Source organism: Budorcas taxicolor, chromosome 2 (genome assembly GCF_023091745.1).
Source record: "Budorcas taxicolor isolate Tak-1 chromosome 2, Takin1.1, whole genome shotgun sequence".
NCBI lineage: Eukaryota > Metazoa > Chordata > Mammalia > Artiodactyla > Bovidae > Budorcas > Budorcas taxicolor.
This window is the reverse complement of record NC_068911.1, coordinates 35,207,307-35,232,955: the sequence shown is the minus strand read 5'-3', so window position 1 is coordinate 35,232,955 and position 25,649 is coordinate 35,207,307. Positions and strand designations below refer to the sequence as shown.

Here is a 25,649-nt window from a genome sequence, read left to right as displayed (position 1 = left end):
GATCTGTAGTCCAGAGCACAGCCCAGAGCCGCTAGTCGCCGGCATTGTGGGAGTGGATTCTCCTCCTCCCGGCGTGCCCTACAGCACGGGGGCCGGACCCGGAAGTTCCGGGCAGAGTTCCAAGTGCCAGCGAGTCCTATTAGGTGCGCGTGGAAACTAGGGTCATGGCTGCCCCCGGCCCAGCGCTCTGCCTCTTCGACGTGGACGGGACCCTGACGGCCCCGCGGCAGGTAAGAGGCGCCCGGCGGTAGCCGGTGCAGAGCCCCCTACTGCTCCCAGACGGGGCTAACGACCGCCCAGGTAGGCAATCTGGGGCGGCTAGGGACCGCCCCCCTCCCTTGGAGAGACTGAACTCTACTCTATGTTCCCTGGAGGGCTGAGACGGAAGCCCTAACCAGATCTTCAAGACCTCAGGGTGCTCGGAGAGATGGGACAGGCCGAAAAACTCTTAAGAGAGCAAGGAACTTGTGTTGGCTTGGGAAACGCAATTCTGGACTTTCACCGTCAGCCCTGGCTGTGAAACCCAGCTCAGCCCCTTTACCAGCTTGTGTGCCCTTCTCAGATGTAACACTGTGGTCTGTGCCTGTAGCTTGATGTGAAAGACAGGTTTCCAAGTCAGACAGACCTAGTAGGGTCTCAGCTTTACCTCCTGACAACTGTGTGACCTTGAGCAAGTCACTTAACCTCAGTATCTATAGCTTTAAGTGGGGAGGTGACCTGTTCCTTGAGGTGTTTGTGGAGGTCGAATGAAATCATATAAGTTCATGAAAGTATCTTGCAGGCGGTAGGCTGGGTTCAATAATACTCAATTAGTATTAGCCACCACCACCGCTGCCTTCTCCAGCCCTGCAGTGGAGTGGGGTGATGGATAAGACCTAGATTGCTACAGGCTGCCTGTTGAGAGTCTCCCTGGACTCCTGGAAACTTCTCTTTTCCAGATTTTGTTGCCATGGGCTCAGATTTTGTGATGACGCTCACTTTGACCTCCCCCTTGCATGAATCAGTCACTGAACAGCAGCCATTCAAACTTGAGACTGGTTCCAAGTGGCCTCGCTGTCTGCAAGTTCTGTCTCTACCCTGCTTGGTTCGGGCCGGATGGTAGCAGCGGTGGGTGCGCTCTGGAATTCACACGGAATGTATGTGACCTTAGCTGCATCATTGTACCTTTCTGAGCCACAAGTGCTATGTATCTAATGATGGTACTCAATTGCAAGTTCTCCAAAGGCCCTTTTTGACTCTGAGAGGCCACGATCCACACACACTTGTAAGTTGTTAAAAACCCATAGTGGTTCAGAGCCAAGGTCAGTAATTCATTGTTTGTAAAGGGCCAGGTAGCAAATACTTTTGTGTTTGCCCACCATATGGTCAGTACTAACTGCTCGACTTTAATGCAAAAGCAGCCATCGACCATACGTAAACACTCTAGCTGTGTTCCGGTAAAACTGCTGCTCAGTTTGGCTCTTTGGTTGTAATGATCTTGGGTTTACATTCCAAGGCCTCTTACACAATATCATTAGAGCCTCTTAACCTTTCTCCCTTTTTCATCCCAAGTAGGGTAGTTATTTTCATTTTAAATTAGGAAACAGACACAGTAAAACCATCACCTTGGTTTCCATACAAGATCTGACAAAAATCTCTGGGCCTCAGGGTATTGTTATTTGCTAAGTTTGCCATTTTCTGCCAAAGCTTCAAGGTGGAGGCTGTTTTGGTTACTAGGTGTGCCATTCAGGAACATGCTTCTGATTCCCAGAAGGAATCAGGACATATAAGCACAAAGTATGAAATAGCAGCAAAACCAGGCAACCTGCAGTGTATTCCCTTGAAACATTTCTTTGGTGAACATGATTTTTACACTTAAAAAAAAAAAAAAAAATCTAAGTTTTATGCACTGGGTGCTCCAGGTAAAAAATAAAGCTAATTTAGCAACAGATCTGCATTATACAACCTTTCCCTTCCTCAATAAACAACATTCTCAAACACTGATAAGCACAAGGCAATCCGAAAGCAATCAAATGGATTATCTTTTCTTGCAGCTGCTGAAACAGGATATGACCTAATCAGGTAAAATCTAGCCAGTGGTGTCAGAGCTTTGCGCATTTCAGTGTGCTGGTAAAACATTGCTGTTCTGAGTGCCTTCCTAAGAAATGCCATTGCATCTAAAAGCAGTTGAGACTTAGAAGCCTGCAAAGAGAAGCAGGGCATAAACCTGGGTGGACTGTTTTCCAGCTTTCTCTCATGAAAAGCTTCAAGTGTACAGAATCGCTGGGGGGAAAAAACAGTACCCAGAAGAACCATATTCACATCACTTAGATTCAGCAATGATTGGGTTTTGTTTTGTTTTAATTATTGGTTTATTTTTGGCCACGTTGGGTCTTTGTTGCTGCCCTCAGGCTCTCTCTAGTTGCTGCAAGCAGGGGCTACTTTTTCTTGGGGCACACTGACTTTTTGTGGCGGCTTTTTGCGGAGCACAGGCTCTGGGCGCATGGGCTTCGGCAGTTGCAGCGTGTGGGCTCAGTGGTTGGGGTGCACGGGCTCCGTTGCCCCACAGCATGCGGTATCTTCCCAGATCAGGGGTCAAACCTGTGTCTCCTGCAGGTGGACTCTTACCCACTCTACCACCAGGGAAGTCCTCGCTCTCTTTTTAATCTTTGCTGCATCACTTCCGAAGCTGTAGTCGTAATGGTACTTCACCCCTGAATATTTACACCTGCAGCTCTTGACAGGGACCTCTGTTGTAACCACAACTTTGTGATCATACCTAAGGAAATGATCAGCAGTGCCCTAAAGTGATTTTATACAAGGGTCAGCAAACTTTACTCTGTAAAAAGCTGCTTGTGACCACGATCGAGCATCTAACCTCCCCCAGCCCCACCACAGGAGGTAGGAAATGGTTGAGGCTCGCACAGCTGCTCACCCCTGTAGTCATGGCTGCAGACACCACAGAGATGAATGGATATGACTGTTTTGCAGTCACTGTACAGAAACAAGCAGAGAGTTGGTTCTGGCCCACAGACCTGGTTTTCTGACTCTTCTGCTCCTTAATTTTCCTTAATTATCCCTAGGAAGTCTTCTATATTTTTTTTTTTTTCACATTAATTCCAAGTTTTGGGCTCCTTGCATTTTGTTTTGTCTGGGATGACTTATAAAGAATTCCTTGAATTTATCACAAGAGTTATTTAGAAACATGACTCAATCAAAAATTGGGCAGAAGACTTAAACAGATATTTCTCCAGAGAAGACAGACAGATGGCCAGTAAACACATGAAAAGATGCTCAACATCACTCATTATTAGAGAAATCCAAATCAAAACTACAATAAGGTATTGCCTCACACCAGTCAGAATGGCCATCATCAAAAAATCTGCAAACAATAAATGCTGGAGAGAGTGTGGAGAGAAGGGAACCCTCCTACTCTGTGAGGGCTTCCCTGGTAGCTCAGCTGGTAGAGACTCCGCCTGCAGTGCAGGAGACCCTGGTTCAAATCCTCGGTCAGGAAGATTCACTGGAGAAGAGATAGCCTACCCACTCTGGTATTCTTGGGCTTCCCTGGTGGCTCAGCTGGTAAAGCATCTGCCTGCAATACAGGAGACCTGGGTTCGATCCCTGGCTTGAGAAGATACCCCAGAGAAGGGAACATCTACCCAGTCCAGTATTCTGGCCTGGAGAATTCCATGGGCTGGATATGTATAGTCTACGTGGTCAGACTCAAACACGACTGAGTGACTTTCACTTCACTTTCACTTCCTACACTGTTAGCGGGAGTATAAACTAATACAGCCATTATGGAGACCAGTATGAAGATAAAACTAGAAATAAATCTACCATATGACCCAGCAACCCTACTCCTGGGCATATACCCTGAGAAAACCATAATCAAAAAACACGTATGTGTCCCAGTGTTCATCGCAGCACTGTTTACAACAGCCAGGACATGGAAGCGACCTAGATGTCCATCGATAGATGAATGGACAAAGAAGCTGAGATACATATATACAAAGGAGTATTAGTCATAAAAAAAAAGAACGAATTTGAGTCAGTTGTAGTGAGGTGGATGAACCTAGAACCTGTTATACAGAGTGAAGTAAGGCAGAAAGAGAAAAACAAATATTTTAATGTGTCTGTATGGAACCTAAAAAAGTGGTATTGATGAACCTATTTGCAGGGAAGGAATGAAGATGCAGCTATTACAGAGAGTAGACTTGTGAACATGGGGGAGGGAGAGCGTGGGATGAATGGAGAAAGTAGCAACAGCATATAAACAAGATGGATAGCTGGTGAGAAGTTGGCACTCTGATAACCTGGAGGGGAGGGAGGGGGTGGATGTGTGATTATGGCTGACTTGCACTGTATGGTAGAAATCAACACAACGTTGTAAAAACATTTTAAAAATATATTTAAATAAATGGGAAAAGGCCTCTCCGGTGTGCGCCCCCCTCCAAAAAAGAAGCATTGTGACAGTTTTGCTGTGTTGCTACTTTACTCCGTATCTCTGTATCTCTCTCCTGCGGTGGAGGGTAGTTGAGATGCTCGATTGTGGTCAGAAGCAGCTGGGTCTTATTTCCTGTCGAAAAATATTTGCTGCCACCTGGAAGGGAGAAGGTGCCTCTCTGACCCATGCGTGTTGAGCATGTCTCCTGGCTGACCTGCCAGACCATTCAGCTCATCGGTGCTCACAAGGGTCCAGATAAAAATAAATGGTACCCTTTGGCTTCTGTGTGAAGGTGTAAGTGTCGTGTGTGTGGTTAGTGTTGCGTTTTTAATGTCCTGCAATCACAGGAATCTTCCCCACTTCCTCCCATTCTGACCTCGTGTCTTCAGTCACTGACTCAGAGGCCACTGGACTGCCCACTAGGTCACGATCGCACCGGAAGATGTGGAAAAGATTGCACTCTCTTAGAAGCCCTTCTGCACAGTTTTATTAACCATATGCATGTACTACTCTTAAAATAATGCTTTTTAAAGAAAAAGAGAAGATTGAACTGTAGATGTTTTTGTACTGAAGTTAAGTGGACTTTTTTTGCTTTTAGTTTCTGGTAGCTTTATTTGTGAAGATAAGTGTACAATCACAGCTTTATTTATGAAGATATGTCCATGTAAGTGCACCATTAAGACTGCCGGCAGCAGTGAAACAAGGGTTTAAAAGATACTTTGTGGTTTGCCTAACACAGGGATGTCACTTCATCTCAGTTTAAAATTTATTTCGAATTAGCACATGGGTTGGAATTAGCCACAACTTGAATCCATAAATGCAGTACAGTGTAGCATTTGAAAGGAATGGATCTATGTGCATTCTGGAAAAATCAGCACAACTTAATACTGAGAAAGCAAGTCATTGTGCAAGACAGATAATGAGTCCAACTGGTGTTTCAAAAAGTAGAACATTTTTATATATGTGCCTACAGAGAAGTGTATAAATGCACAGGAAAAAAAACAAGCTGGAGCAAACCACAACAGCTGTTACTATATTATTTGTGTGTTTTAAGCCAGGTAAAAATTTTAATTTAACAAGTTTTGGGGTTTTTTTTTCCGGATACCTTGATGTCCCTAAGTGAAAAGTGAAAGTGAAGTCACTCAGTTGTGTCTGACTCTTTGCAACCCCATGGACTGTAGCCCACCAGGCTCCTCCATCCATGGGATTTTCCAGGCAAGAATACTAGAGTGGGTAGCCATTTCCTTCTGCAGGGGATCTTCCCAACCCAGGGATAGAACTCTGGTCTCCTGCATTGCAGGCATACGCTTTACCATCTGAGCCACAGGGACTCCCCCAATGTCCCCAAAGCACAACCAAACAGTTGGTCTTACCTGTAGATGTAGAAGCAGATAGACAAGTGTGAGAGTAAAGGTTGTGTTACTCTTGGGGGTCTTAATCTCCCCGATTCCTGCATGTCTCCTGACTGTTTATTTTCCTTTTTGAAATGCAGAAAATTACCAAAGACATGGATTGCTTCCTGCAGAGACTGAGGCAGAAGATCAAAATTGGCGTTGTCGGTGGGTCGGACTTTGAGAAAGTACAGGAGCAACTGGGAGATGACGGTAGGCTCTGCGTTGCTTATGTTTTGGTGAAACAGTAACTTCTTGTGAGGTTATCGGGACCCATCGCCACTTAGTGTCGTGGTTACAGCCCTGAACCCTCCTGCCTGTGGGGCAGCCTTCCTGCTTCCTTGATGGGGGAGCATTTTCTCTGCCCTTAGTTTTTCTGGGTTTTTTTTTTTAATCCTATAAATACATTTCTGGAGTTGCTGGTGAAGCAGTTGGTACTCAGACACGTGGACAGATGGACCTAGAAACGTGGGTGTCTGTGTCTCAGCCTGGAATCCTTCTTGCTGATATCCATTAACTGCTTTCCTGGCCTCAGTTTGGGCACCATCCAGACATCCTGCTCACCTTGGTATTGAGGGGCCCTGTGAGTCTTCACGCCCACCTCTGTTGTCCTATCGCTCAGTGTTTCCCAGAGTCTCCCAAGGCTCCTCCCCCACCTAGGGAACCAGAATCCAGACCCCCAGGGCCCCAGGAAGCTAGAGACTGACTCAGTGGGTCCACAGGCCCTGGGAATCGTACTTCAGCAACTGCCTTCAGGAGATTCTAGGGCTGCTTGTGTAGCGCTGAGTTTTGGAGACTGTCTGCTTCTGTCTGTCTTGAAGACTGGGGCTACGGATTATTCATCTTCATGGCCCCAGGGCCGCCGGGGTGCCTGAGACGGGGGCCTGTGAGAACAGTGGGTGGAGACCTCGAGGGCCTGAGCTTTCTCTTTGGCACCATTGACGTCCGGGGCCAAGAACTCTGGTTGTCCGGTGCACTGGACACTGTTGAGCAGCATCCACGGCCTCTGCTCACTTGATGCAAGCAGCGCCCCCTCACCCAGGGTGACAACCACACGCGCCTCCAGACGCCAGAGATGTCCCCTGGGGCAGCGTCACCCCCAGCTGAAAACCACTCCTCGAGATGTAATACCTTCCAGTGCAAATCTGTGTGGGCTGTATGTGTCGGACCGGTTACTGAAAGAGTAATCTATGGGGGCCCTTTAAAACCCTCTGTTCTGGGCTTCCCTGATGGTCCCAGTGGTTCAGACTCATGCTTCCGCTGCAGGGGTCATGGGTTCGAGTCCCTGGTCGGGGAACTAAAATCCTGCATGTCTTGGGGTGCAGCTGAAAACAAAGCTCTCTGTTCCTCTTTCACTAATTGTCCTTGTAGGTGCTCTGTTTAGAAACGCCATAAACAACATGTTGTTGTTTGTTATTTAATTTATTCACTCAGTCATGTCTGACTCTTTGCAACCCCGTGGACTGTAGCCTGCCAAACTACTCTGTCCATGGGATTTCCTAGGTAAGAATACCAGAGTGGGTTGCCATTTCCTACTCTAGGGGATCGTCCCGATCCAGGGATCAACCCTGAGTCTCCTGCATTGGCAGGCGGATTCTATACCACTGAGCCCCCCTGGGAAGCCCGTATAAACAACATAATTGGGCACATTAAGACCCTGTTACCAGGTCCTGATTGCCCTTTCTGCCTCTGATCATGTATTTAACCACAGGCTCAGAGAGGTTTTGTTAGTGCAGGACAGTGTCTTACCTTTCAGAGTGTGAGTGGAAACACCAGATTCACAACAGTCACGAGCCAGAAGAAAGTGAAAGACCCACCTGTATGAGAATCACCTGGGACCTCATTCAAATGCAGAGCTTGGCCCCCACCCAACACGCCATGCCTGGGAATCTGCACTATAACAAGCGCCTGAAGTTTGAGACCACCCAGATGGATATGGGCTTCCCCTGTGGCTCAGCGGTAAAGAATCTGCCTCCAGTGAAGGAAATGTGGGTTCGATTCCTGGGTCAGGAAGATCTCCTGGAGGAAGGAATGGCAACCCACTGTAGTGTTCTTGCCTGGAGAATCCCTGTGGACAGAGCAGCCTGGTGGGCTACGGACCATGGGGTCACATAGAGTTGGACACGACTGAAATGACTTAGGATGAACGCAGGCAAGATTGATGCGGGTGGTCTTAAGAGTCACTTGAAGAGCTTTTTTTTAAAAAAAAAAAAATCATCTGATTCTCCGGCCCCTGCGGATTCTGATTCAGAAACTCCGGGAGCGTAGCCTCAAATTTGGCAGATTTTCCTCACTGTCCAGATGACGCAGGTGACGGTGGGGTTTGGGAGCCATCGGTGGTTTCCACTTGGCCTTTAGAAATAAACAGGCAGAAGGCAGAGACACGCAGTGACCCACCACCAGCTCTCCAGTCTGCAGCCTAGTCGTCATCTGTTAAACTGATAACAAAGCGTCTTTAAAAAAAATTTTAAGGAGCTTTATTCCACCCTCCCAATCTGTTAAGATAGGTCAGTGCTGGAGTTTAGCAGTTTTGTTGGCCATGTGTTAATGAAGAAATAGAAACACAGGGTTCAATTCATTGCATTCTAAAGTTTCTTTTGTTTTGTTGGCAGTTATTAAAAAATATGATTACGTGTTTCCAGAAAATGGCTTGGTAGCATACAGAGATGGCAAACTCTTGTGTAAACAGGTAGGTTTGTAAGTATCCAGACTATGACAGACTACTAGTCAAATGTTTTCTGGAAAGATACTTGAGTGCCTCTGGGGGCTGAGTGGTAATGAATCTTCACCCTCGTTTTTCACATTTTGGATGTTGAACCAGTGGATGTGACAATGGTTCCAAATTGCTAACTTAATTTTTATAATTGCTTTTTAAGGGTACTTAATATTTCTGTTATGGTAGCAGAGACCAGTGCAGGCTGCCTTGCTACAGACATTTTTACGCAGTCCTGTGTAGCTCTTATTACCATTAGGATCATTCTGTTCAGACAGAAGAGGAAACTGAAGTGAAACAAATATGTTTTCTATTCGTGTCTGCAGATATTTTATTGGAATAAAAGCAGCAACGAGTAAACTCTTTGGGGGCTTCCAGGAAGTACTTAGAGAGATAATGAACATAAAAATCCTGAGTAATGAAGCAGGAAATGGTTCTGACTGAAGCCCTTTCTAGTTTGCCCAATGTTTTCAGCAAATAAGAAAGAGAGAGGAGGAAGGCAGTGTGGGTGTCACCCAGCCCCACCAGGTGACCTTCAGCCCAAGGTGGCTGAAGACCCAGCTTGGCTGGAAAGCCATTTGAAAACATCTCCCACTGTGTCAAGTAACATCAGCATTTTCTTTATCTAGAATATTCAAGGTCACCTAGGTGAAGCCCTAATCCAGGATTTAATCAACTACTGTCTGAGCTACATCGCGAAAATCAAGCTCCCAAAGAAGAGGTGGGTTTGCTCTTAGTGACGAGGCGCTGCTGGAATATGGCGTCATGTCATCTGGCGGGTTGGGGCTCAGTTAACTCCACAGTGCAGTGCTTACAAGGGGCCACCGGAAGCCTTCTGCGGGGCCCGCAGGGGATGAAGGGAAGTGAAAGGGGAATCCTCAGTCATGTCCGACTCTTTGCGACCCCATGGACTGTAGCCTACCAGGCTCCTCTGTCCATGGGATTTTCCAGGCAATAGTACTGGAGTGGATTGCCATTTCCTTCTCCAGTGGATCTTCGGACTCAGGGATCGAACCCCGGTCCCCTGCATTGTAGACAGACGCGTTACCGTCTGAGCCACCAGGGAACGCCTGGCAGTGGACAAATGATGATATAAATGATGGCATGTCCGCATGACAGGAATTGAAAGTTCGATGCTTTCAAGCCCCCTGCCCGTGACACAGCAGCGAGGGAAACGTATCGCCCCCAGCTGTGGGGTCAAAACTAGAGGCCCCCAGGCCAAATCCCCCCCAGAGCCAAGTTCACTTGGCCCCCGCTGTTCAGTACAATCTGAATTAAGTGCTGTCGTTTTCTAATTATTATCCATTCGTGCATTCGTTTACTTTTGGCTGTGCTGGGTCTTTGCTGCAATGCACGGGGCTTTTTTCTAGTTGTGGCGAGCGGGGCCTACCCCAGTTGCGGTGCGGTGGCATCTTGTTGCAAAGCTCTGGACTCTGTTTGCGGCTCGAGGGCTCTTGAGTTCCCGGCTTAGTTGCCCCAGAGCATGTGGAATCTTCCCAGACCAGGGATTGAACTGTGTCCCCTGCCTTGGCAGGTGGATTCTTAACCGCTGGACCACCGGGTTAGTCCCAGTGCTGTCATTTGAAAGTCTGATTTTAAATGTCCGGGCTTCCAGTTTCTGTTGCATCTGAAGACCCAGTAGTTCAGTGCCCGCCCTCAGCGTGGCAGCAGCTGTAGAGGGGCACAGGCACAGTGCTGCGCCCCCACCCGCCACCACCATCTCCAGCTTTTCACAGGCTGTTTGTCTCATTTTTCTGGCCTCTCTAGACATTGATTTGTAAACCTACCTCTCGTTCCAAACACTTATCATCTCAATTCCCATTTTAAAATAATAACAGTAACATGCACACATGCCCACAATTAAAAGATTGGCAGGAAATGGACCGCATGCTAACGGTGGCTATTTCTGGGTAATGAGGTCACAGGTGGTTTCTTTGAAATACTTTTCATTTTCTTCCATTTTCTGCATTTACTGTGTGACACCCTAGTGATTAGGAGGTGAAACGTTTCTTAAGCGGCAATTAAATTTCAAGAGATGCTGTGCTTTGAAGACTGACTTCCTGAATCAGGTGGCCCTGCTTGGCTCCTCCTCTCAGAGGTCGGGGCTTTTGGTTTTCTCCTCTTTTCCCCTCTGTCCCAGGAAGCGGGGTGGATGAAGTGGGCGGGCCCTCAGATCCATTTTTGTTGGAACTGGGAAGTGACCTATGAGCGTTTGTTACCCTGTGGTGTTGACATTTGCGTAAACTAGAAATTCTCCGTTATAGAAAGTATCCCAGGTCAGTTCAGTCTTTACTTTGGGCTAAGCGTTAGGGGAAAATAAAAAGAAGATCCACTCCTGTTCTCAGAGAGGATGTCTCGTGAGAGACCAGTGTGCAGAGTTGCGACTGAATTAGCCCAAGGTTCCCAGTGGATTCAGCAGGCAGAGCTGAAACCCTCTTTGAGCAGCGTTTGCCCACGTTTCTCGTGGGCCTCACTTTGTGCCCCGCACAGGTCGGGCAGGTGCAGTGAGATGTCAGATAGTCCAGATCTTCAGGGGGGAAGTGAATGCTTGATCAGTCGCCTTAGTCCTGCTGTTAGAAGCCTTTCAACAATGCGTCAGCTGCCCTCCCTTTCTTGGGAATGAGAGTAATAATGTGTCCTTGAGCTGGGGAAACAATTGAGCTCTTTTTCTGACAGTTTAGGACCCACAGGCCTAGGATCCCTGCCCCCGAAGGATAACCATTGCTCCCCTACCCCCATGTACATGTAGATGGCATGGGGAACCGGCCGGGCTATACAGAGTCCAGGACAGCTGGGCTGGGGGTTGGGATAGTGTCTCCAGCGCACAGACGTTTGCCTCTTTCTCTGCCAGTGGAGCACAGTAGGGGAGGGTCCAGTGAGGGAGACTGCTGTTTTTACTTTACCTGATTGAGTCTTCATTGCTACTCAATTAGCAGAGTACTTTTACATAAAAATTTCAGGAGCTCCTTCGGGGGCTTAGGGCAAGTGCCCTTAGCCCCTTTCTGAGGTTCAGAGCGGTGCCCAAGCTCACCTGGTAAACTGTGGCCTGCCTTGGCCTGGAATCTGGTCCCAGCCCCATGCCTGGCGCTCATCCTCACAGTATTGTTACTGAGCTCACCTGGGATCCTCAGCAGCTTTTCCTGTGTCTCTTTGCCTGGTGAAAAGCAGCATTTCACTAAATCACTGGCCACGATGTCTGGATAGATACTTTCAGATTCCTTGGGAGCATGAAGAGCTAGTAATTGTTTCCATAGCTCTTTGCTCACTGTAACATTCTCTGCCCAACAGCAGCACTGTCCAGCTGAAATGTAATATATTTTTTGAGCTTTCTGCAGTCCTGGGTTTTTTGGTTTTTAGGAAAGAAAGGAACAAGTGAAATTCATTTTAATATGCTTTATTTAACCAAATATATCCAAAATACAGTCATGTCAAATATAGTCATAAAAGCATTATCAGGACCTCCCTGGTGGTCCAGTGGCTAAGACTCCACACGCCCAATGCAGGGGGCCCACGTTCGATCCCTGGTCAGGGAACTAGGTCCCTCATGCTGCAACTAAGACCCAGCTCAACCAAATAAGTAAGTATTTTAAAAAATAAGTAAAGCCTTATTAGTGAGGATTACTTAGTGAGACTTTTTCACATGAAGTCTCTAAACACTCGTCTCTGATCAGATCAGCCACAGTTCAGGGCTCACGGGCCACGTGGGGCTGGTGACAGCCCACGGCCCAGCACAGCTCCTCCACGTGTTGACAGCACTCGCCTCTGCCTATGGAATTGCCTGCCTCTTAGCCCATCTGTCCTTCTGCCATGTTGCTCAAATGTGTCTCCGGGACCCCTCTCCCCTTCCCCTCCCACCCAGGGGCACTTTCATAGAGTTCCGTAACGGGATGCTGAACGTGTCGCCGATCGGAAGAAGCTGCAGCCAGGAAGAACGCATTGAGTTCTACGAGCTTGATCGGGTGAGTCTTCCTGAAATAGCCCGGGCACGCGGACACGTGGTGTGCCTCTCTGTGGCCGAGAAAACCTGCGGTCTGCTGCGCTAGATTCTCGGTATCTTTTTGTCTTCCTCAGAAAGAAAACATAAGACAAAAGTTCGTGGAGGATCTGCGAAAAGAGTTTGCTGGGAAAGGCCTCACGTTTTCCATAGGTACTGTATGTCCAAGGGGTTCGTGCTGGGAGGTGGCTGTGGGCCTGTGTGCTCTTGGACTTGGACTCAGTTCAAGTTCAGGGCTCATGAGCGACGTGGGGTTGGTGATGGCCACACGGCCCAGTGCAAGTTCAGCTCTTGGACTCAGTGCTGTTTGCTGATGGGCAGCAGGATTTTACGGGTGGCCCGTCCATAAGAGGGAAAACACTCGCCTGCAACTTCCCTGGCAGTCCAGTGGTTGAGACGCTGCACTCCCAAAACAGGGGGACATGGGTTCGATCCCTGGTCGGGGAACTAATCCTGCGGGTCACACAGCACAGCCTAAAATAAATTTTTGAAAAATAAAAACCACTGTCCTGCAGAATTAGCCATAGCAGCGACTTGCCAGATTAGGAGATGAATTCCAGGCTGCTGGTTCTGAATTCTCACCCAGCAGGATCCTTCCTCCCAGTGCTTCTCCTGCTCAAAAACGAGAGCATCTTGCTTGATGAACTGTGTGTGATGAAGGGGCTTCCCCGGTGGCACTCGTGGTAAAGAATCCACCTGCCAACACAGGAGATGCAAGAGACTCAGGTTCGATCCCTGGGTCAGAAAGCTCTCCTGGAGAAGGGAATGGCTACCCACTCCAGTATTCCTGCCTGAAGAACCCTGTGAACAGAGGAGCCTGGAGGGCCACAGGCCATGACTGAACACACACACACATGCACGCGCATACATGCACGCACACACATGCACCTTTGGGCAGAGGACAGCATGTGGGTGACTCTGTAGAAGAGAGATGGGACAAGGCAGGGGTTGGAGGGGGCCTATTAGGTCAAGTAAGTCGAATGTGTCTGAAATGTTGTAATGTGTGACCAGCAGAAAACCTTAGAAGTCACTTGGGCTGATTTTACAAATCAAGAAACAGGGCCCAGAAAGGAGCAGGCGCTCGTCTAGGTTCCCAAAGCTGCCGACAGTGACTGGCCAGCACGGCCGTCTCTGTGTCTGATGCAGAGCCCCTCTTGCAGCGCCGGGCGTCTCCGTCTCGCATTCAGGTGAAACATGCCCAGCTTTAAGCAGACGGGTTTCTGCTGTCAGTGCTGGTGAGCCATTTCTAAAGCCCTCTCCTTTCACCAGCTCTAATAAGCGAGCGTACACTTGCCAGAAAACTAGAGCTGCAGGGGGACTCTGTGTAAAAGATGAATGGGTGGGCTGGTAAGTGTCCCAACAAAGCCTTGAAAGGGTTTTTTGTTGCCCATGAAAGCTGTGTGGAAAATTGCCATCCGTGGGATTCTCATTTTCCTGCACAACAAGCTGTGTGCATCCTGCTGTTGGGAGGATGCACCGAGAGCATGGTGCATCGGCTGGAGGTGAGCAGGGCTGCAGCAGGCCGTTGGCAGCTTGCACGCTGGCTTGCTTCAGGGTCTCACCCTGACCTGCAGAGGCGGACGTGGTTCTCACTCTGAGTCAGCATGCTGTGTCTCTTTTTCAGACTTCAGATTTTTAGATTTTAAGTGAAATGATGTTGGGGGCAGGGGAAGCATCATGCCAAAATTAATTTCTAGGGACTTCCCTGGTGGTCCAGTGGTTAGGACTTCATCTTCGAATACAGGGGTGGCAGGTTCTATCGCTGGTCAGGGACCTAAGATCCCGCAGGCCTCCAGGCCAAAAAAACGAAATGTAAAACAGAAGCAACATTGTAACAAGTTCAGTAAAGACTTCAAAAATGAGCCACATCAAAAAATATATGTATATTTCCATACCTTAACTAAAAATAAAACAACCACAGCGACAATTATTTAGGAAAAAAAATTCCCAGAAGCTGCCTCTACTGCTACTGCTGCTAAGTCATTCCAGTCGTGTCTGACTCTGCGACCCCACAGATGGCAGCCCACCAGGCTCCCCTGTCCCTGGGATTCTCCAGGCAAGAACACTGGAGTGGGTGAAGTTACCCCTAAAGTGTGGTAATTAGCAAGCCAGGGTAATAAAAATCAACCTTGGGGCTCCAGTTAGAGACTAGCTTGAAGGACACATTTTTTTCAGTGACAAATCATTAACCTCCTTTGCATCTCTGGCTTGTGTGTCTCTCTCCCCCTCGGCAGGAGGCCAGATCAGCTTCGATGTCTTCCCCGACGGCTGGGACAAGAGGTACTGCCTGGGACACGTGGAGAAGGATGGCTATAAGACCATCTATTTCTTCGGCGACAAAACCATGCCAGTAAGTATGGAAGTGTGTTAGCAGCCGTGTTGTTCAGTTTGGGTCGGGGGAAAGGACAGACAGAGGGGCTTTTTCCCCCTACCGCACACACTTCGCCCGGCAGCCTGGCTAACACTGGGTGGCGGCTTCTTTCCTGTGGGGTTGGGGTGATGGAGCCCCCTCTTCTCTGCGCTCAGACACCTGCCACCTCTGGAGATAAGGATAGAGCCTTTCAGTGTGGCGAGCCTTTCAGTGTGGCGTTGAGTGTCGCCCACCTGAGCACCTTCCAGAACAAGACTCAAAGCTGTCATCATACCCTCTTTGTGTTTCGAAGCCCTTGCCTTTTTTACTTTTCCACCATATTTTTCCCAGAGGCATTCATCTTGATTAGGCGCGAGGAGCCCTGAAAGGTAGAACGGGAATCTCGTGGGTCTGACATTCAGGAGAGATGAGAGGTGTAGGGTCAGATCTGGGCGTCACTCACCTTGGTAGGGGGCTGTCCCGGGGGCACGGTCAGGAACCCCCAGTCCAGGACTGGATCTGAACTGGGGCCTGAGAGCAAAGCCCGGTGTGGAGAGGCCAGCGCCAGCCGAAGGGATTTCCCCGGAGCCTTGGGGCTCTCCTGAGGACAGGCGGGTCTCCTCAGGCCGGACTGAGAGGCGTGGCTGCCATCGAGGCCCCGAGGGGGTGCACCCCGATGGCCGCTGCCCAGCCCAGGGCCGCCTCCCTTCACCATCTCTCACCTCGTGTCCCTCTATTCCCCACGGGCCACCCAGTGTGGTAGCTCCCTGCTGTCAGGCTCCTGTCTCAGGCTTTGTGGCTGAACTGCAGCAGCCAGTGCTGCAGAAAGACTGCTTGGACAGAGTCTTCAATTCCTCCAGCAAAAAAACCAGGGTTCGTGCTGTTACTAAAGTCTGTTCCACGTGGAGGGCTACCAAGGTGGTGCTAGTGGTAAAGAATCCACCTGCCAGTGCAAGAGACGTAAGAGATAGAGGTTCGATCCCTGGATTAGGAAGATCCCCTGGAGGAGGAAATGGCAGCCCACTCCAGTATTCTTGCCTGGAGAATCCCACAGACAGAAGAGTCTGGCGGGCTACAGTCCATGGTGTTGGAAAGAGTCGGACGTGACTGGGCAACTTAGCACACACGTTCTACATGGACCTGCCTTTTTCAGTAAGATCTCCACGTGCTAGTCTTCCTGCAGGAAAGGGACTTCCAGATAGTATAGTCTCAAGGCCTGCTTTCCGAATTATAAAACTGGGGGACTTGCCTGGCGGTCCAGTGGTTGGGACTCCAAGCTTCCACTGCTGTGGGCCTGGGTTCAATTCCTGGGCGGGGAACTAAGATCCCACAAACTGAGTGGCATGGCCGGAAAAAAAAAATTGTAAACCTGGGTCTCAGTGAGGTTAACCTTCCCAAGGTCACACAGCTAATGATAGAGCTGGTGACCCCAGAGCCAGCTCCCCACTTTTTCAATGAGTATACTTACCAGTCCACAGACCATCTCTCCAGTGGGCAAGGTACTGTCTCGTTCCCCAGCGAACACCATGCTTCTCAGGCGCTGTATCAGTGAGCCTCTCTCTCAATGATGGAGGGAAATGGTTTATAACCACCTCCTTTTGTTGAAATGCTTTGAGGCAGAAGTGCTTTTGAATTCAGGCCTTGAGGGAAGAAAGTCACTGTCTGAGGCAAAGCGAGCGAATGACATTACCCCCAGGATCTAAGGGACAGCCGGAGACTCCCCCCTTCCCCCAGCTTTGAGCCAGTCCTTGCAGTCTGAGAAGCAGGCTCTTCAGACGGGCCAAGACAGAATATTGTGTGACGATGGCCTTCTTGCTCTGTGAAAACAGCCATCTGAGGCCTTAGTTGGGGCTTTGCAGAGTGGAATGCACTCCTTGAGGTAATCAATAAACAACTTCTTTGTGGAATTTTTCTTGCAGGAATTAGAGAGTTTTATGTTGAGCCACTGCCGTACCACACAGCAGTCTGGTTTGCTGCTTATTATTGTTTTAGCTTTTGCTGGGGTGTGTGCTGTGCTGGGCTTAGTCACTCAGCCATGTCCGACTCTTTGCGACCCCATGGACCGTAGCCCGCTGGGCTCCTCTGTCCACAGGGATCCTGCAGAACGAGAATACCGGAGGGGGTTGCCATCCCCTCCCCCCGAGGATCTTCCCGACCCAGGAATCGAACCGGGGTCTCCTGCATTGCAGGTGGGTTCTTTACCAGCTGAGCTACCAGGAAAGCCCTTACTGGGGGATAGTCACTTTTTAATGTTCTGTTACTTTCTGCAGTACAGCGGTGAATCAGCTGTGTATACACCCTCCCCTCTTGTTTGGATCTCCTTCCCACTTGCATCACCACAGAGCACTGAGCAGGGTTCCCTGTGCTGTGCAGCTGGTGCATGCTCAGTCACGGAGTCGGGTCTGACTCTTTGTGAACCTGTGGGCTGTCGACCGCCAGACCCCTCTGTCCGTGGGATTTCCCAGGCAAGAACGCTGGAGTGCATTGCCGTTTCCTCCTCAGGGGATTTTCTCAACCCAGGGACTGAAAAATCCCTGTGTCTCCTGCTTTGGCGGGAGGATTCTTTACCGCTGACCTCTTTTACACATAGCAGGGTATCAGTTATCTTCTTTTTTAATCTTACATACTTTTAAAAAATGGGTACTGTGAAATGGAGGTCCCCCCTCCCCCCGCCGCCGACTCAATTCTTAATTAATAGGCATTCATTGTAGAAAATTAGAAACGGTGTGAGAAGGAAAGTAGAAGACGCTTTTGAGTCACAGCTGACATGCTGCCCAGCCCTTCTGTACGTCTGCACATGACCCCAGCTGTGGGACCTGGCACGTTCACTCGTTTCTTTTCTGCTTTTGTTCTCAACATACTTCATGCCCGCCCCTGTGTTAGGGAATATTTTTTGAAGACAAACATTTGATGGCCGTATAACATTCTAGCGTTTAGGCACAGTCTATTGACCCATTTCCCTAGTAGAGGCCGTTTTGGGCTGTGGCTCTTTGCTCTCATAACGAACGCTGTGGTGAACCCTTCTTGCGTCATCCTTGGCCCTCTTCTCTGATCTTCTTTGTCAGTGGTTTGCCCGGAAATGGGAGTTAGCAGCCCAGCCATCTAACTCTTTCAACGTCCTGACACACAGAGCAGTTCAGGCGCTAGCTTTACGCTTCTTTTCATATTCAGTGACAGACATTCTGTAAGCTGTTTTTTCCCTTTGTGCCAGGCAAATGTTTTTGCTGGCTTCCAGGGAGGCAGCACCTGAGCTGAGTACTGGGTGAAAAACCATTTCCCTGTCAAGCTCAGCAGACTCAGTTTCCCTCTGATGGGATCTGACGTTGTATGGGGTCCCCCATGTCTTCCCGACCCCCAGCCCACCCTGAGTACCTCCAGAGAGCAGAGGGGAGAAGTAAGAGGCTGGCCTTTGCTTTTCTAAACTCTTGTCAGTGCTGGAAACCCCCTTATCCTCACCAGCAGTCACAACAACCAGTGTCCTAAACCCAGCTCCGAGTTCAGGTTAAAGGCCCTGGGTCCAGCCTTGGGGGCGTCAGTTTGCTGTGGGGAGGGAGACAGCCAGGGCTTGGGAAGATGATCCAGACCACTCTGCCTGGCTCTCTGGGGGGCTGCCAAATCACCCCCAGCCTTCCTGAATTCCCAGGCAACAGTGCTTTTGCTTGTTTAATGCTTTTTGTAAAAAACATCTTGACTTTAAGTCGCTGCAGCCTGAAAACACATCTGAACCCTTCGTGAGCATTACCCACTGATGGACTCTGACTCTGCAGTTCTGCTTTGGTTAATTCAGCTCACAGTTCTCTCCTCCGAGTGTGGAAAGGGCTTCAGAGAGGGGCCGGCCCAGCTAGGACCCCACCCTTCGCAGGAGGAGATGGAGTAAGCAGCGCAATGCCAGGTAGCCTGAAACAGCTAGAGTGGGGTAACAGGCTGCGTGACTGCCTAAAGACAGAGAGGTCCTCTCTCCTCACATTTGCGCGTCCGGACACACGGGGAGTCTGAAAAGATACCCCAGAAACAAATTCCAGAGTTAACTGTGGGGGTAGGGGCGAGGAGGGGAGAGAGACTTCCCGCTGTGACCAGATCCTGTTCTTTACATTTCTGAACTACCTGAAGGTGCTATCTATTGAAAAATCAAACTTTAAACTGTCTAATTGAAAAAGGGAAGAAGACGAAACTTTTCAAGTACTTCTTCAGCCCCAGACCCTGTGCTGGACACTTCCATGGGGTCTGTCTGCCCCGTCCCAACCGCAGCTGGGGAAGGCGGGGGCCCCACAGAGGGTCAGCCCCTAAGTGGGCTCTGGAAGCCCCTCCCTTGTCATTCTCTCCCCTCACTTCCAAAGCACTGCGGTCACTCTCCCTAAAACCCATGTGGTGGAGAGGGGCAATGGGCTTGAGAGCACCCAAATCTGCACCCCCAGGACCCCGGCGCGATAACCACAGGCAAGTCTGTCTCCTCCTGGGCCTCGGTGCCCTGGGCCGTCCACTGGGGACACAGGTCCCCTTCCGAAGGCTCGAGAACACGGTGAGGTCTTAACAGGGCAGGCAGCAGGGCAAGCCTGGCCTGCACCCAGGAGCCACTGCCTTTAAGGAAGTTAGGATAAGGCTCACCTGGGGCTGAGGGCGCCATGTGAGGTTGGGGCCCACGGGGCGGATGACACGTCACCGTTGTGAGTGGTACCCAGCCACCCTCAAGATGCTCATAGGTCTTTAGCCGCAGTTAGGACTTCCTTGCCGTGCCCAGCGTCTCAAGGCATCTCCAGGGTCCCCAGTGAAAGCACTGTGTCCTGGGGTCAGACTCGCTTCACTCACTACTCCTTTCTCTGGTGAAATCTAAGGACCAGGTCTCAGGTGGCTGGTGGCAGGCTTTGTTAGTGGAATGAGGGGAGCCCCCTGGAGGAGGTTGGACCAGATTAGAGGGTCTCAGCCCAGCCGCGAAGACTCCTGTGCCCCCGCTGAGAGGAGCAGAAGCTAGAATGGGGTGCAGAGGTACCACAGGTTCTAGGTGTCCACCGGGGGCCCGCCTTCCTTCCAGACACGACAGTCCATGGCCTCCCAGGTCCAGAGGACAGGACGGTGGCTGACTGGACCAGGCCGAAGGCAGGAGTGCCCCCCCGCCGCCCCAGCATTCCTGCTCAGGGAGAGCAGGCCCCCAGGGGGCACTGGTGTTCACAGCATCAGCTTCCCGAGCCAGGACCCCTCACAGCTCTGAACCCCGTTTTATGGATCAGAGGTAGGATATGCCAGAGCCATCAGCAGACCGGAAGTGTCGGTCATCCGGGACTTCAGCCCAGCAGCCAGCTTGCTTTCCGCCACCCCTGGCCGGGTCATCTGGTGTGTGCCTGTTCTGTTGCTCAGTCACATCCGACTCTGTGACCCCGTGGACTGTAGCCCACCAGGCTCCTCTGTCCATGGGATTTTCCAGGCAGGAACACTGGAGTAGGTTGCCATTTCCTCCTCCGATGCAGGGATCAAACCCACGTCTCTTGCATCTTCTGTGTTGGCAGGTGGGTTCTTTACCACTGAGCCACCTGGTCATCACTAGATCTGAAACCACTGGTTCTCTGCCCTGGAGGCACATTGGAGTCACCTGGTTCCTTTCAAAACCTCATGTCCCTGGTGCCAGGCTCTTATTATTTTTTACCCTGTTTACTTCCTTCTAGGAAAAAAAAAAAAAATCAGTACTATTCTCTAAGGGCATTCATTTTCAAACATTAAAGTTGTTTGAGATTGTGGTCAGATCAGTTCAGTCGCTCAGTTGTGTCCAACTCTTTGTGACCCATGGACTACAGCACACCAGGCTTCCCTGCCCATCCGCAACTCCTGGAGCTTGCTCAGATTTCAAGTTGGTGATGCCATCCAACCGTCTCATCCTCTGTCATCCCCTTCTCCTCCCGCCTTCAATCTTTCCCAGCATCAGGGTGTTTTCCAATAAGTCAGTTCTTCACATCAGGGGCCATAGTGTTGGGAGTTACAGCTGCAGCCTCAGTCCTTCCAGTGAATATTCAGGACTGATTTCCTTTAGGATTGACTGGATCTCCTTGGAGTCCAAGGGACTCTCAAGAGTCTCCTCCAACACTACAGTTCAAAAGCATCAATTCTTCGGAACTCAGCTTTCTTTATAGTCCAGCTCTCATATCCATATATGACTACTAGAGAAACCATAGCCTTGACTAGACGGGCCTTTGTTGGCAAAGTGAGATTGTTCTCACCCACAGCTAGTCCTCACACCGGGAGAACAGCACACGTGGCAGTCAGGTGGGGAGCCCCCAGACCCACGGCCTGCTGCCCAAGCTCCGGGCGCCTGGCCCTCAGGTGGCTGGAGATACACTGAGGTGGGAGCTCTCAGAGTTACCCAGGCCTCTGGCCCCCCATCTTTTGTTCTTTCCCAATTTCACTGATGAATTTTTTAAGCTCCTGCAGTGATTGTCACCTGCCACCAGGGGGTGAATCCCTGCTCTGGGCCGAGCCCTGGTCTTGGGAGGCCTTTGTACTCCTAACAAGTAGAGATTTGCCAAGCGCCTGTTGGACTCCCCGGGGTAAACATCCTCGTGCAGCTGCAGAGCCTGGCTGTGCAGTGGGCAGGTGTCCACGGAGCCCAGACCCCCTGGAAGTCATGTCTAGTCTGACTTGCAGGAACCTGGGTCGGGGACACTGAGCCCTGCTCCCTATCTTTGTCTCCAGTGTCGGCATAATCAGGTTTCACTGGAACCCTCTCCCCTGCAGCCCAGACCTTGGCCTCTCTGGGATTAAATATTAATGGGCGGCCTGGGCTGAGCCGGGGCCTCTCCTTCGGGCCGGCCAGGTTCACCCCAACGGAAACACGACCGCTTATTCATCCTTCCGCCCCCTCCCTCTTCTCCCAGGAAACCAGAGCTTTGTTCTGGAGCTTGGGGAAGGCTGAGTCGGTGCATATGTAAATCCATGTTTGAAATTTCCACCATTTCCTGTCCTCCAAAGCGTTAGTACCGAAGCCGTATTTTTCTCAAGGGCGGTGCTCTCACTAGCTCAGTGTTTGGGTTCTGCTTTTCCCGACCTCCTTCCGAGTCTGGCTGGCGAGGTCTGTGCCGCCCAGGAGGAGCCTGCTGCGCTCTGAGGCCAGGTCCCCGGCGGGAGAGGCCTGCGGGTGGTTCCGCTTTCACAGATGATCTGAATCTCTGGACCTTGGCTCGATACAAGCCAGTGGCTTATACAGCCAGTGGCTGACTCAGGTCCAGAGACAGCTCCCCTACCTGCCCACACCCCTCCATCGGGGCTGGAGGATGCTCATGCTAAGTGAGGCTGTGGTGGGCACCCAGCTGTCCCCGCACGGGACGCCCTCCCCAGGGGAGCGGGCGTGGCGGCTCTGAGCCTGATTGCCCCAGAGGTCCTGCTGCCCAGGCGGTGTCTTCTGTCCGTGGCAGGCGCCTCCTCTGCTCCGCCTTTGGAGTCCTCACTGCCCCCCCCCAACCCGTTCTCCAGAAGGACCCTCTTGTGATGGGAACCTGACAGTGTGAAGCCTGGCTCCCCGGAGGCTTGGCGTGGATCCCCGTCCTCCCGGCGGGTTCTCAGGGGCAGCCTTTCCCAGATGGGCGGTCACTGTCTTCTCCGTCACCTCCCTTCCTTCGGCCCCTCCCTGCATTCTTCACAGCCTCCACTGGAGCCTCTGGGTCGGTCTCAGAGACCAGCTCAGAAGGCAGCCCGTCGGTGGCCTTTGCCACTGTCCCTCCAGCTTCCGAGCCCAGGCCAGGTGGGTAGTGGGCGCTGCCCGCGGTTTGATGGTTTACCCGTGAAAACCCACCGCTCCCTCCAGGGTCCGTGAGTGCCGCAGCAGTGAGAGTGCCCGGGGGCGCTGGGTGTCTGCACGGAGCAGGGCTCCAATGCCGTCCCGCACCTGGGCGGCCCTAAGAGAAATCTTTCATTTCATCATAAGAATTGGTTTCACATGTACTTGATTTGTTGTTGTTGTTTTAATGTTTATTCGTCTATTTATTTGGCTGCGCCAGGTCTTAGTTGCGACACTTAGCATCCCTAGTTGAGGCCTGTAGGATCTAGTTCCCTGACCGGGGATCGAACCCCAGGCCCCCTGCTTTGGGAGCGCGGGCTCTTTGCCACTGGACCACCAGGGAAGTCCCAAACACGTATTTGTTTAGGAGACGCTGGCCATGAAGTGGGAGCTGGCTGAATGACCAGAGTCCTTTCATGGGACATAAATTTGTGAGGCCCACGCAAGGCCTGGCCAGCTTCTGGGAACACATCTGCCCAGGCACGGCTCCAAGGTCACGGCTCCCAAAGCGGCTCTACCCAGCTCACCTGGGCCCCGGCAGCTGACTCTTCTGGGTCTGTGAACCTCACCACCTCCGCCTTCTGCTTGGGGGTGGCTGGTTCTTACAAAGATGAGAGCAGCTGTAATTTCAGGTGTCAGTCGTTTAAAAGGTTGTCAGATTTTTTTTTTATAAGATTTTTGAGTTAGGGTGCTTATCCATTTTTATAAGGAAAGTGTAGGAATTTCCATGAGAGGGAAAGCAGGGGCAGGGCCAGGGGAGTGGAAGCAGCATTTCCCTGAGACAGGTGTGACTAGGGAGGGGGTTTCGGCACTGGCTCTGGGGGGAACCCACAGTCACAGACCCCCTCCCCCCAGCATGCCCAGGTCCTCCAGATAGGTGCCCTCAACTCCTGGGGGCGCAGTGGGCAAGGGAAGCTAGAAAGCAGGGCCCCCGCGCTTGCTGAGCCCCAGGGGCTGCCCCAGGACCACTCGTCCAGCAGTGGCCTCCACGCCTCTGGCATGTTTCCGCCACAATCCCCCCTTCACAGACAGGGAGCCGCCCACAGCGCCCCCGTCGCTGGTGCTGGAACCAGGATCTGAGCCCAGGTCAGCAGGCTCAGGCTGCAGGCACGTGGACCTGTTGAAGCTTAATAAATCACACGCAGCCACACACGTGGCCAGTCACACATCTGTCAGGCCAGCCCCATGCATGGCCCGCATCAGCTCAGAGATGGACCATGTCTGTGGTCCCAGGAAGTTCAAGGGCAGCGCAACTCTGGCCTGTCTGCCCTCCCCTGTGACCTGTTAGGGACATACGGGTGCGGTTTAAGCAAATCAGTGGCATTGAGACTCCTGTCACCCACTGTGCCTGCTTTCTCGATAGAAAAATAAGCCTTAGACAGGTCTTCGGGAACATTGTGATTTCTTCCACAGGCATAATTACATGTTCCTTGCTGAAGGCAGTTCAAGGGAAGGTGAAAAACCCATTCTCGATAGCAACTGTACCGGGTGGTTCCTCTCCTGGAATGGTAGCTGCAGAGAGATGCTCCCAGTAAAACGCGGGGTCCTCATTTCTCTGGTGGTCCCAGGCCGTGGGTGGCAGGGGCCAAGGCCCAGGACAAACCAGGTGGCGCCTGCATCCACCTCGTGTCTTCACAGGGCGGGAATGACCACGAGATCTTCACAGACCCCAGGACGGTGGGCTACACGGTGGCGGCGCCTGAGGACACGCGCAGGATCTGCGAGGAGCTCTTCTACTGACCAGCCCGCACCCCGTGGGAGGGGGTCGCTCCCTGTGGGAGGGGTCCCCCCAGCCCACCCTGCAGTCCTCGCTATGGTCCCCGCTCGGCAGGGGAATGGCCCTCCATCTCCAGGGCCAGAGGAAAAGGCTTGTCAAGAACGGTTCCCAGGACTGCCTCCAGCAGAGTTACATCCCCACCCAAGTCTCCGACCACCCCCACTCCACCCCATTTGTGCAGTCACGGTGCCCCGGGGGTTTTGTTTTTAAACTTCCTCATCATTCTGGAATGGTCCGGAGAGAATGAAATGAGTGAGCCTGGACCCTCCTTCTTCATGGGTCTCATGGCAAATGTAACAGATGTTCATGCCGGGACCCCCTGCATCAACACTGGAAGGGGGCTCTTGATGAGAAAGGACAGGACATTGATGAGCCGACCCCAGCACAGACGGTTAAGACATTTCCAGAAATGAAGCCCATGAATGTCTGCACCAGCCCAGTGACCACTGACCCCTGGGACTTTGCACATCACTGGCTGAGGACTCGGGGTAGCTCCGTATCCACTACACATTGGTTCTGGGACATGGACAGTGGAACCAGCAGCCCTGCCGAGAACTGGCCTGCAGGCTGGCCCGAGATGCTGCTCTGAGCCCCGGCCCCGCGAGTGCCGAAGCCATCACACTTCACTCCTCAGGGATCAGGGAAGGGCCTGAACTGCTAACAGATCTGGAGCCCGGTCTTTGAATAATAAGCCCTCCACCCCACCCCACCCCCACCCAGACTTTGACCCCAGGGCTGGAGCAGCTCTGTCAGGCCTCTGACCCTCTCTCCTCTCCTCCCTCCTGCCTCCCACAAGTTCCTGTGTGGCTGGAAGGATGGCAGCTCAGGCCGTCATCCAGAGCACAGACGCGAGCTTTCCAAGAAACGGTTCACACATCACTTTTCAGCTTTGGTCCCTCCAGACCAGGGTAGGGTCAGTCCAGGCATGACCTCTGCTGGGGACTCTCAGACTTGAGCCTGAATCTGGGGGTGGGGGAACTGGAGAGGGGTGTTCTGGCACCCCACAGTTGGTCCCCACCAGGTGCCTTCATCAGAGAGGAACCTGGTTCCCCCCAGCCTCTCCCGAGCCCGGCTCGTCTTAGCCTGGAAGCAAGAAGCAGCCCCAGGCTGGAGGTCAGCCCCCACTGGCCGACAGTCACATGCTAGGGTGACCGTTCTCAGCGGTCCTGGGGCATCTTTCCTGGCTGGATTTTACAAATGATACTGTAATGATCTTTCAAAATGAAAAGTAGCAAA

General features: G+C 51.4%; 1 protein-coding gene across 3 annotated transcripts; it reads left to right on the top strand.

Annotated features, from left to right (window-relative positions):
• The first annotated feature begins 95 nt into the window (after positions 1-95).
• On the top strand, positions 96-25,649 carry PMM2 (phosphomannomutase 2). 3 transcript variants are annotated; one of them, XM_052636431.1, is made up of 9 exons: positions 136-230; positions 939-1,136; positions 5,922-6,033; positions 8,433-8,509; positions 9,163-9,254; positions 12,393-12,492; positions 12,605-12,680; positions 14,762-14,877; positions 24,275-25,649. In XM_052636431.1, the coding sequence occupies exons 2-9, from the start codon at positions 996-998 to the stop codon at positions 24,374-24,376; spliced, it is 816 nt and encodes a 271-aa protein (XP_052492391.1). In that variant the 5' UTR covers positions 136-230; positions 939-995; the 3' UTR covers positions 24,377-25,649. The 3 variants fall into 3 exon arrangements, with proteins under 3 accessions (XP_052492392.1, XP_052492391.1, XP_052492394.1); XM_052636434.1 differs by lacking the exon at positions 136-230 and adding an exon at positions 2,034-2,061 and having other exon boundaries at positions 1,049-1,136; XM_052636432.1 differs by lacking the exon at positions 939-1,136 and having other exon boundaries at positions 96-230.

Excerpts from the sequence above, each read along its gene's own strand:
- PMM2 (XM_052636431.1), top strand. The coding sequence starts at position 996 with ATGAATCAGTCACTGAACAGCAGCCATTCAAACTTGAGACTGGTTCCA. Across the intron at positions 6,034-8,432 it reads GGAGCAACTGGGAGATGACG|TTATTAAAAAATATGATTAC; the intron begins GTAGGCTCTGCG and ends TTTTGTTGGCAG. Across the intron at positions 9,255-12,392 it reads ATCAAGCTCCCAAAGAAGAG|GGGCACTTTCATAGAGTTCC; the intron begins GTGGGTTTGCTC and ends CCTCCCACCCAG.